Genomic DNA, 12014 nt, shown 5'->3' with positions numbered 1-12014 from the left:
GCAGGCCCGAATCCAGTCTATGCCACAGCAAACAAGGCGCACCAACTTCAGTAAGAAGCAGTTCAGATATGCACGCACTATAAGCCTTCAATCAGAAATTCCCAGCTCAGAAGGGCAGAGTCCAGCCTCTCCTCCCACAAGAGTGCAGACCACGAACCCTCTTAATGTAAAATAACTGGCCTGAAAGCCTAAGTGCTTAAACCAGAATTAATACACTTTTAGAATAACAGACACTGAGTCCTCAATCAGCAGTTCCCAACCTAGAAGGATGTAAGCTACCTGTTCTGCCACTACAGACCACAAACCCTCTCAGTGCAAAACAACTGGTCCGAAGCCCAAGTGTTTAAACCAGAAGGCTTAGAATGAGTTACACCAAGCAGTAATAAATACAATTGAGTACTTTTAAGATGATGCAAAAGTAAAAAAAGTAGGTAGAAACAAGTACAGTAAAAGCAGATTAAATTTTTTTTTTTTTTTTTTCTGAACAAGTGCTGAGATCAAAGAAACAGATTTTGAGTGCTGAAACTAGAAAACTGGCTAGTTATAGGGAAAAAAAACTAAGCTAGAAGGCTTCCCTCCAACACAGAAGGGCTTGGGGGCTCAAAAGCCTACAAATAGTCTATACCACTTAACAGGAAAGGCAGGAAACAAGCTTAAATTTTTTTTTTCTGTTTCCCAGATGCTCTCTTTGTACACAGTAGGAGTGCCTGAAATCAGAATATGATCTCACTGCACTCAGTTGAGTGAGCAAATGAGATGGGCCCAGAAGGAGTATCCAAACACAAATTTACAAGAGGGGCGGGCAGCTGCAAGGCCACTAAGATTAACACCAAAACAAAAACAGGGAGGGTGGGTGGGACAAACTGAAGAGCAGAGTGAAAACTTCCAGTTCAGCTAAATATTCTTTCCACACAGTTAAAATAAATTTAAATACTGTATTTTTTGAAAAAAAAAGCAGATAAAGGTACTTAAATTCTCTTATACGTCCAGTTGAATATAGCAAGTTGTTAGCCGGCCAAAGCTGAGGTTTTTAAGCAGAAAATATTTCACACTGTACCACTTAAATAGGCAAGGACAGGAAATCAAAGAATGTGACTACCCCCACACCTGTAATTACTAGCAAATAACAAAATTCAGCAAACACTGACTAACTACCAGTTCAGCTAATATTTCTTCCACACTGAAGAGCAGAGTGAAAACTTCCAATTCAGCTAAATATTCTTTCCACACAGTTAAAATCAATTTAAATACTGTATTTTTTGAAAAAAAGCAGATAAAGGTACTTAAATTCTCTTATACGTCCAGTTGAATATAGCAAGTTGTTAGCCGGCCAAAGCTGAGGTTTTTAAACAGAAAATATTTCACACTGTACCACTTAAATAGGCAAGGACAGGAAATCAAAGAATGTGACTACCCCCACACCTGTAATTACTAGCAAATAACAAAATTCAGCAAACACTAACTACCAGTTCAGCTAATATTTCTTCCACACTGAAGAGCAGAGTGAAAACTTCCAGTTCAGCTAAATATTCTTTCCACACAGTTAAAATTAATTTAAATACTGTATTTTTTTGAAAAAAAGCAGATAAAGGTACTTAAATTCTCTTATACGTCCAGTTGAATATAGCAAGTTGTTAGCCGGCCAAAGCTGAGGTTTTTAAGCAGAAAATATTTCACACTGTACCACTTAAATAGGCAAGGACAGGAAATCAAAGAATGTGACTACCCCCACCTGTAATTACCAGCAAATAACAAAATTCAGCAAACACTGACTAACTACCAGTTCAGCTAATATTTCTTCCACACTGAAGAGCAGAGTGAAAACTTCCAGTTCAGCTAAATATTCTTTCCACACAGTTAAAATAAATTTAAATACTGTATTTTTTTGAAAAAAAAAGCAGATAAAGGTACTTAAATTCTCTTATACGTCCAGTTGAATATAGCAAGTTGTTAGCCGGCCAAAGCTGAGGTTTTTAAGCAGAAAATATTTCACACTGTACCACTTAAATAGGCAAGGACAGGAAATCAAAGAATGTGACTACCCCCACACCTGTAATTACTAGCAAATAACAAAATTCAGCAAACACTGACTAAAGTACAGTTTTGTACCTACCATAAATGTAGATGTTCGAGGATCCACATTGCTGCAGTCCTAACTATTGGGTAGTCCGCTGTCCAGTCGGCCCGAATACCAGAGTATATGGCTGACGTCGGTCAGGGCGCATTAGACTGACGTCAGTACGTCAGGGTACTAATGCGCATGACCGACGTCATATCCTCAGTCTTTTCTTGCCCCAGATGTCAGAAGACCCTAAAAAGACAAGGCCCAATATACCTGCACCAGAAATATGTACAATATATACAAAAATATATACAAAAATAACAGCATATAACCTCACCTACACAGCCACCCCTAAACACAGAGGGGAAGGAGGGAGGGTAAATTGGACTGCAGCAATGTGGATCCTCGAACATCTACATTTATGGTAGGTACAAAACTGTACTATGTTCTTCATTCCACATTGCTGCAGTCCTAACTATTGGGTAGAATCCCAAAGCAGAGGTAAGGGAGGCTGGCAAATCATAAAGAAGCAGGAGCTGACAACATGCCTTGCAAAATAGCTGTGGCAAAACCAGCCCTAGACTTAGAGTAGAGAGGAAGGTGATAATGCTTAGAGAAAGTATGCACTGAACTCCAAGTAGCTGCCTCCAAAATATCCTTAGTTGCCACCCCTTAGAAATGCTGTTGAAGTGGCAGTAGCCCTAGTGGAATGAGGCCTAATCCCAGCTGGAATCTCCTTGCCATGATGGGAATAACAAAATGCAATGCAAAACCCAATCCACCTAGAAATAGTTTGTTTTGACACAGGCTTGCCCTCTTGAACTCAAAGCAAAAGAAACAAACAACTGCTGAGACTGCCTAAAATCCTTAGTCCTGCTTAAATAATAGCAATTGCCTATGTACATCTAAAGTGTGCAAAATCTTTTCCCCTTTATTTTGGGGGTCTGCATAAAAAGTAGGCAAATGAATAGTTTGGTTTAAAGCCACACTAGAAACCACCTTAGGCATAAAGGAAGGATTAGTGCGTAATGATACCCTATCCTTATGGAAAATCAAAAGGGCTCTACTGCCATAAGGGCCTGCAACTCAGACACCCTTCTTGCAGAAGTAATAGCCAACAAAAAGCAGTCTTCCATGACAAGTATTTCAATTCAGCAGTAGCCGCAGGCTCAAAAGGTTGTAGAGTAAGTTTTCCAACACAAAATTGAGATCCCAAGCAGGAGTAGGAGCTCTCGTGGGGTCTTATATTCTTTGCCCTCTAAGAAACTGCTTGAACAAAGGATGCGAAAACAATGGTGGGTCACAATCATAGTGAGCTGAAATTGCTGCAGCATGAATCTTAATGGAAGAGAAGGACAAACCTTTGTCCAATAACTCAGTAAGATATTGAAGAGCCACATTCAAATTAGGCTCAGAAATCTCCAAATTCTTTGCTGTACTCCAAAATAAAACCTCTTCCATTTTTCTGCGTACACTTTCCTTGTACTAGGTCTTCTAGCTTCCATAATCACATTTAAAACTTGTTGAGGAAGTTGAGACCTGCTGTGTTTCAACACAGAATATGCCAGGCTGTTAGATGAAGTGAGTGAAGCTTGACATTGAGCAGATGACCGTCCTTCTGAGATAACAGATGTGGAATCAAAGGTAAAGGCCATGGAGGCTTCCTTACCAGACTCCTTAGTAGTGGGTACCAGTGTTGCGAGGCCAATCTGGAGCTATTAAAATCATCCTTGGCTTGTCTTGTCTGACCTTTAAGAGCACCTTTGGAAGAAGAGGCAGAGGTGGAAAGGCATACACATGAAGATTTTTCCAACTGAAAGAAAGAGCATCCACTTTCCAAGCTGTGTGATGAAACCCCTTTGTGCAAAACTTTGGCAGCTGGTGGTTTAGTGGAGAAGCGAACAGATCTATGTCTGGAGTTCCCCATGACACTGTCAATTTCTGAAATACATGAAGATCCAGTTTCCACTCGTGGGGATCCATGATTTGTCTGCTTAACACATCTGCTAAGGAGTTCTGTGCTCCCGGCAGAAACCTTGCCTGAAGAGTTAGTTGCAAGCTGAGCGCAGTCTCCCATAAAATCATTGCTTGCCTGCATAGAGGATAAGAATGTGTTCCCCTTGTTTGTTGATGTACCACATGACAGTTGTGTTGTCTGTTAGAATCAACACCTGCCCTGGAAGAAGTAACTCCTTGAAAGCCATTAATGCAAACTGGACTGCTAACATCTCCTTCATGTTGATATGTAGATGCTGTAGTCTGGCAGGCCACTTGTCTTGTATCCACTTTCCATTTAGATGAGCTCCCAAGCAATGTCCGAGGCATCTGTCGTTAAAATCTGACTCGCCTCTGGCGGGTCACAGAGAGTCCCTTGTTTAGGTGACATTCCTGAGCCCACCACAAAAATTCTTTTTGAAGGCAAGGTATTATTTGAATGACAGTGTCCAAATCCTGGCAGTGCTGTGTCCATACATTATGAGATACCATTGCAGCTTCCTCATATGCACTTTGGCATTGGGAAGCACCAGAATACAAGATGCCATGAACCCTAATGCTTGAAGGACTGTCCTTGCAGTCAGCACGGACTGATGAGATAGTTGATGGAAGTAAAGGGATAGACTCTTTTGTTTGTCCGGGGTTAAAAGGCCATCTGGGCTGCTGTATTCAGTCTCACACCCAGAAAGCACATGTCTTGAGAGGGTACTAGACTGGACTTTATTTCGTTCACAGAATACCCTAGGCATCTTAGCACTGCTATAACATATTCCAGATGCTGTAGAAGGTCTTCCTTTTCTTGAGCCAGAATCAGGCAGTCGTCCAAGTAAGGATAGATTTGAATTCCTTTTAGCCTGAAGTAAGCTATCACTGGAGCCAGAACCTTTGTGTATACTCTGGGCGCAGTAGATAAGCCAAAGGGCAATGCAGAGAACTGATAATGAGAATTTCCAGCTCGAAACGCAGATACTTCCTGCAACTTAGTCTTATAGGCACATGAAGGTAAGCTTCCTTGAGATCTAAAGTTACCGTCCAGTGATCTTTGCCCAGCAGAGGTAAAAGCTGTTGTAACGTCAACATCTTGAACTTTGGAATGTCCAGATAAGTGTTGAGGATAGATAAATCCAAAATTGGTCTCCACGTGTTCCCCTTCTTTGGTACTAGGAACAGGCGAGAATAAAATCCTAGGCCCCTTTCTGATACAGGGACTGGCTGAATGGCCCCTATTTGGAGTAACAGAGAAATTTGCTTGTGAGCCTCTTTCCTTTGTGGAGGAGGAACGTCTGGCATGCCTTTGAAAGGGGCAATGTATGGAAATAAAACCTGTAACCGTGGTGAATGATATCCAACACCCATCTGTCTTGAGTGATTAAATCCCAATTTTCTTTGAAAAGAGACAGTCTTCCTCCCAAAGGAGCTGCCAGACGAGAATCTACTGGCAGCTGAAAAGGCAGGTCATTGGGTCTGTTCTCGAAGGTTCTGACCCCTGCCCTCACCAGAAGTCTGAGCAGGTGAACCCTGTTCTAGGCCTAAAAGAACCTTGAGCTCTGCCCCTACCACGTCTAGACCTACCCCTAGACTGGGAATCATAAGCAGGATATGTCCATCCCTTAGTAGGCCAATTTCTACTAAACTTCGGTGGCTGCACCTGCAAAAAATCTTTAACAGTTTGCATAGACTTAGCTTTGTCCTCCATTTTCTTTAAAACTGCTTCCACAGGCAAACCAAACAACACATCAGACTGTAAAGGAGCATCCAAAATCCTTGTCTTAACATGCTCAGCTAAATTCTGATCCCTCAACCAGGCATGCCTGCGAAGAACAGAACTAGTGGCAGCCACCCTCGAGGAGGCCTGTACAGCATCAAAACCACATTGCAAAGAATGCTTACCCACTTGTTCAGACACATGAACTAAATCCAACAACTCTTTACACTCAATACCTTCCGCCAAAGCATCCACCTTAGATTTCAGTTGTGAAAGGAGATAATTTTGATATTTTAGCATGTGAAACTGACAATTCAACGCCCTCATGGCTAAAGTGGAAGAAGTATACACTTTCTTTCCCCATCTATCCAAAGCCCTTGCCTCTTTATCAGTGGGAACAGGGTTTTTAACCACAGAGGCCTTAACACCTTTAGGTCCCTGAGAAACAGTTTCTGGGTCTGCCCTAGGACTCTTAAGATACTTATGAGCTTCAGGCACCCTATAGTACCTATCAGGTTTAATAGGAGCAGGAGGCAAAGAATCAGGGTTCAGGAAGCCTCTGCAAAACATCTTCCACCACATTCAACACAGGAGGTATAGCTAAGGGCCTATGCTGGGGTAAAAACAAGAATTCCCTAAGCCTTTTCCTGGAATCAGAGTAATCCTGGCCTTCCCATTTAAAGTGCTCCCTCATGGAATGCAGAGTCTCTGAAAATGAGAAATCCTCAGGAGGAGAAGCTGTAGGAGTGGAATCATCCACATCAGAATCAGAATAAGGGGGATACTCCTGCAAATCTTCCGCAGAAGTCTCAGAAGCCTCTGAACACTGTTCAAAACTATCAAACTCAGGTTCCACCCTAGGCCTCTTATCAGGAGGGGGCATAGAACCTCTAATCATAGTAATCAAATCTTCTGCCATTTTAAGCATATGTTTCTTAGGCACAGAACCTGAAGTGCTAGGAGAAGCCCCCACTGAAGCTAAACTTGGCCTACCTCTCTGAGAAGGCACATCCTGTAACAGTAAAGTCTCTGCCTGAGACTCCAAAGAAACTCCTGGCAAAACCTCTGGCTCCACTGAGCCTTCTAAAGAACCGGCGTCCGGGACTGCCGGTTCATCAACCCTAGGCTTCGCTGTTTTGTCCTTGCGCTTCTTGGACGAAGCGGGCGTCGGAGCATCTGACGGCATTTTATAATTGCAACGCTTCCCAAACACTAACCTGGCACAGTCTAACCTTCTCTTAATAGTGCGTTTGTTAAACCTAGCACAAGAGCGGCATCCAACAACGTCGTGCTCAGGCCCTAAACAAGGTATACACAAGGTATGGTAATCCCTATGAGGTATCTGTTTCCCACAAGAAATACAGTTATTCACTTTTTCTGACATCCGGTAAAATACTGAGGCAAGAAAAAACCAAAATGTTCTAACGGGTACTTAGCCAACTCTGATTTGGTCTGAAACTCCGACTTCAGAAAATTTCAGAACGCCAACCTGCACTCGCAAAACTGCTTCTGCATCGGACCATGCGGCAAAAAAGACTGAGGATATGACGTCGGTCATGCGCATTAGTACCCTGACGTACTGACGTCAGTCTAATGCGCCCTGACCGACGTCAGCCATATACTCTGGTATTCGGGCCGACTGGACAGCGGACTACCCAATAGTTAGGACTGCAGCAATGTGGAATGAAGAACATCTACCAGTTCAGCTAATATTTCTTCCACACTGAAGAGCAGAGTGAAAACTTCCAATTCAGCTAAATATTCTTTCCACACAGTTAATCAATTTAAATACTGTATTTTTTTTGAAAAAAAAAGCAGATAAAGGTACTTAAATTCTCTTATTTGTCCAGTTGAATATAGCAAGTTGTTAGCCGGCCAATTAGTTCTGTACTTCTTCATAGTGGGTGTAGCTGCCTCTATGCAGCTAGTAACATGGTTGCACAGGGTTTCTGTGAACAGTTCTGCATAGGCAGCAGTGTTCTCAGGGTTTATGGGGGCTTGAAATTTTGCCAGGTAATAGCAGATGGTTAGCCTTAGAGTAGCTCCTGAATATTCCGGGTTTAGCTGGGGCTCAAGGTTTTATTTTTACCTCAAAGGAGACCATTCTGTGGTCTGACCTAACCAGGGATGACATTACAGTACGGGATGTGCAGCACTCTCCCATATTAGGGAGGACCAGATCCAATATGGTTGCAACCCTGCTCAGTGTACTGGCTATCTGGCCAAGGGGGTTTGTTTTTACAAAATTTAGAAATCTCTGTGCATGTACGTGTGGTGTCTTATAGGATTCCCAGTTATCACTGGGGTAATTAAAATCACCCATGAATATGGTATTGGGTTGGATGGGTAGTGCTTCTAATAAGTTTAAATGCATCGTATGAGTTTCCTGGGTCATAGAGGGGGACCTATAGCTCAAAGGGAATGGGTACTGGATTTTGCCTATGGTGAGTTGAACATGGAGCACCTCAAGTGCATTGTCCTGTTTGACCGGCTTTGAAGTATATTTATTTTTCATGCAAATAAAGATACCTCCAACTTTAGTCCCTGCCTGTGTGAAGTAGCTGGTCTAAATGTGTGGAAAATATTATAGCCTTGCACTACTGGGTTACATATTTAAAATGGCTTTGCCCAACAGGGCTAACCCAGTCATTACACAATACATAAAATTAGTCCAAACACAAACTTCAGTAATGTCCGCTCTACCCAGCTTCCGACTCAGTGATGAAAGACTAGTCATGGTTTACCTGCATAGAAAAGTCAGTGGTGAGACAGCCGACAACAATATTCACAGGAGCCTCTGTGCATCCCATATCTTTCTGAATTTGCTTGATATTGCTTGGGGTTATCCAGCCCTCATCATCATCATCTTCATCATCACCACCATCACTTGAAGTATCTGTAGCCTTCTCCTCTGGCCCACTGCTATCAGCAGAATCTTCTTTGCTCCTCTCTGCAGCTAGTGAGAAATCTGCTATCCTACAGGCTATTTCTGTAGCACCCTAGAAACAGAAAATACAAACTCAACTTTTGTCCTATAAATGAAAAGACCACAAAGTGAACATAAAATTACTCAATGAACCACGTAATAAAAGACTACCTAATGCTTCAGACAGCTCTTCTGCAGCTAACCTCTGATTCTGACACCTCATCCACCCTTCTAAAAGTACAGTTTTGTACCTACCATAAATGTAGATGTCTGATAGGCATGCATCTGCAGTCCTTACAAATGGGTTGTCCTGTCGTCAGGCAGCCCTTCGGTCGGCCGGATTCCAAAGTCTGGGTCTGGCCTCGGCTGGTGTCGCACTTCACCCGACGTCATAGCTGCAGTTATTCGGGTATAAAGGCATCAGCCGACGCCATTTTCCTCAGTGTTTCTTGCCCCAGATGCCAGGTGCCCTCTAGGAAGGCTAAATTTGGATAAATGCAAATGGTTCCAAATAGTAGAGAGCAAACAAAAAATAAGCATGTATGTACATATATACAAACAAATACACCATAATAGATTCCCCAGCTAGCTACAAGATGGGCAAATACCCTAGGAGTACCACAGAGGGGAAGAAGGGTGGGTAATCCTGACTGCAGATGCATAACTATCGGACATCTACATTTATGGTAGGTACAAAACTGTACTATGTCCTTCAAGGATGCATCTGCAGTCCTTACAAATGGGTAGAATACCATAGCCAGACTGGGGGAGGAGGAGAAATAAGATTATGGTGTAGTTAAGATCCCTTGCAAAACAGCAGTGGCAAAACCTGCTCGGGATCTGGAGTATAAAGGTAAATTATAATGCTTGGCAAATGTATGCACGGAGCTCCAAGTAGCAGCCTCTAAAATGTCTTTGGTAGCCACTCCTCGTAGAAAAGCTGTGGTAGTGGCTGTAGCCCTTGTAAAGTGAGGCCTGATGTTTTCTGGAGTTTTCTTCCCATGGTAGGCGTAACAAAATCTAATGCAATTTCCTATCCACTTAGAGATTGTCTGTTTTGAAATTGCTTTTCCTTCCATTCCTGTTGCATATGCTACCAGTAGCTGGTCAGTTTTTCTATTGCCCTTGGTCCTGTCCAGGTAGTAACGTAATTGTCTATGTACATCCAAGGTATGCAACAGTCTTTCTCCCCTGTTCTGTGGGTTAGGGAAGAATGTAGGTAGGTGGATAGCTTGGTTTAAAGATACCCTGGAGACCACCTTTGGCATAAAAGTAGGACTTGTTCTCATGGACACTATCTTGATGGAAGATCAGGAAGGGCTGAACTGCCATTAATGCCTGTAGCTCAGATACCCTTCTTGCTGAAGTGATTGCAAGCAAGAAAGCAGTTTTCCATGATAAGTATTGTAATTCTGCTGTTGCTGCTGGTTCGAAAGGGGGGAGTGCCAACTTTTCTAGCACAAAGTTAAAGTCCCATGCTGGCAATGGTGGCTTCCTAGGTGGTTTTACATTTTTAATTCCTCTCAGAAACTGCCTGAGCAGAGGATGTGAGAAGACTGGAGGATCCAAGTTGTATTCTGCTGAAATAGCTGATGCATGAATCTTAATGGAAGAATAAGACAGGCCATTGTGGTAGAGCTCTGCCAAGTATTCCAGGATGTTGGCTATGTTTACCAGTGACACATTTTCTCCTTTTGCAGTACTCCAAATGTGATATCTTTTCCATTTTGCTGAATAATTTTTTCTTGTTGAGGGTCTGCGAGCCTCCAAGATAATGTCTTTAACCCTTTGGGATAAACTTGGGTTATTTGGTCTTTTGCAATGTTCCAGGCAGTCAGCTGCAGTGTTTTCAGGTTTGGATGCAGGGTGTTGTAGTTGTTCTGTGTTAACAGTAAGGGAACCAGTGGTAGAGGCCATATTTGTTCCAGAGACGTGCTCCTCAGTAATGGGTACCAATGTTGCCTTGGCCAGTCTGGAGCTATCAGGATGATCCTTGGACGGTCTTCTTTGGATCTTCAATAGCACCTTGTGCATCATAGGAAGTGGTGGGAATGCATATGCTGTCAGTTTTTTCCAACTGAAAGATAGGGAGTCCACTTTCCAAGCAAATGGGTGGTACGTCCTTGTGCAGAATTTCTTCAGTTGGTGATTGTGTGGGGATGCAAATAAGTCTATTTCTGGTAGTCCCCATTTTCTTGTAATGGTTTTGAATATGTCCGGATGCAGCATCCATTCGTGGGCATCCGTGGTAGTTCTGCTTAGTATGTCTGCTAGTATGTTTTCTTTTCCTGGCACAAAAATTGCTTGTAACTGAATGTTGAGGCTCAGGGCCACATTCCAGAGTTCCATTGCCATCCGGCATAGAGGGTACGAATGTGTGCCTCCCTGTTTGTTGATGTACCACATAACTGCGGTGTTGTCTGTCCTTATCAACAGTTGACCTTGTCGAAGAAATGGTCTGAATGTCTGAATTGCCAGTTTTACTGCCAGCATTTCCTTTTGATTTATGTGTAGGTGCAGCTGGTCTTGAGTCCATAAGCCTTGTATGCACTTGTCCAGCATGTGCCCCAACCGAGGTCTGAGGCGTCCGTTGTGATGGTCTGGCTTGGTTGAGTGCTGTGGAAGGGCAGTCCTTTGTTTGATTGACAGGCCTGAGCCCACCATTTGAATTCTTGCTTCAGGCATGGGATTATTGGAATTTGGGTTTCTAGGCTGTGCTTGTGCTGAGACCATAAATTCCTTAGATACCACTGTAACTTTCTCATATGCAGTCTGGCATGTGGAACCAAAATTATGCAGGATGCCATGAAACCCAAGGCTTGCAGGACTTTTCTTGCTGTTAGCTGGTTCTGTTTTGTTAATGCCAAGAAGTAGAGAGGGAGTTGCTCCTGTTTTTCTACTGTTAGAAATGCCATTTGTTGTGATGTGTCCAGCTCTGCACCCAAAAGGTTATCCTTTGGGATGGTATCAGCCTTGACTTTTTTATATTGACTGTGTATCCCAGGGCTTGCAGTAGATAAGTGACCCTTTTTAAGTCTTCTGCTAGTTTGTTTTTGTTGTCCGCTTGTAACAGGCAGTCGTCCAGGTAAGGGTAGATTTGAATTCCTGAAGCCTGCAATGAGCAATTACTGATGCCAGGCATTTCGTGAACACTCTGGGCGCAGTAGATAAGCCAAAGGGCAATGCTGAGAATTGATAATGCTCTGATCCTGCAAGAAATCTGAGGTATCTTCTGCAATTTGGTCGTATGGGGACGTGCAGGTATGCCTCCTTGAGATCTAGAGTTACCAGCCAAGACTCCTTGCCCAACATGGGAAGAAGCTGCT

The 12014-nt window shown here is 43.0% G+C and overlaps 1 protein-coding gene across 1 annotated transcript in view; it reads right to left on the bottom strand.

Moving 5' to 3' along the window:
• The window catches only part of NOB1 (NIN1 (RPN12) binding protein 1 homolog), a gene marked incomplete in the record, with an annotated part of 517851 nt that overhangs the window by 303193 nt on the left and 202644 nt on the right, over positions 1 to 12014 (bottom strand). Inside the window, 1 exon segment of the mRNA XM_044081784.1 lies at positions 8507 to 8761. Coding sequence (XP_043937719.1) covers positions 8507 to 8761 — 255 coding nt within the window.

Source organism: Protopterus annectens, chromosome 8.part1 (assembly GCF_019279795.1).
Source record: "Protopterus annectens isolate FY-2018-M chromosome 8.part1, PAN1.0, whole genome shotgun sequence".
NCBI classification, from domain to species: Eukaryota; Metazoa; Chordata; order Ceratodontiformes; family Protopteridae; genus Protopterus; species Protopterus annectens.
This window is presented reverse-complemented; position numbering and strand designations above follow the sequence as displayed.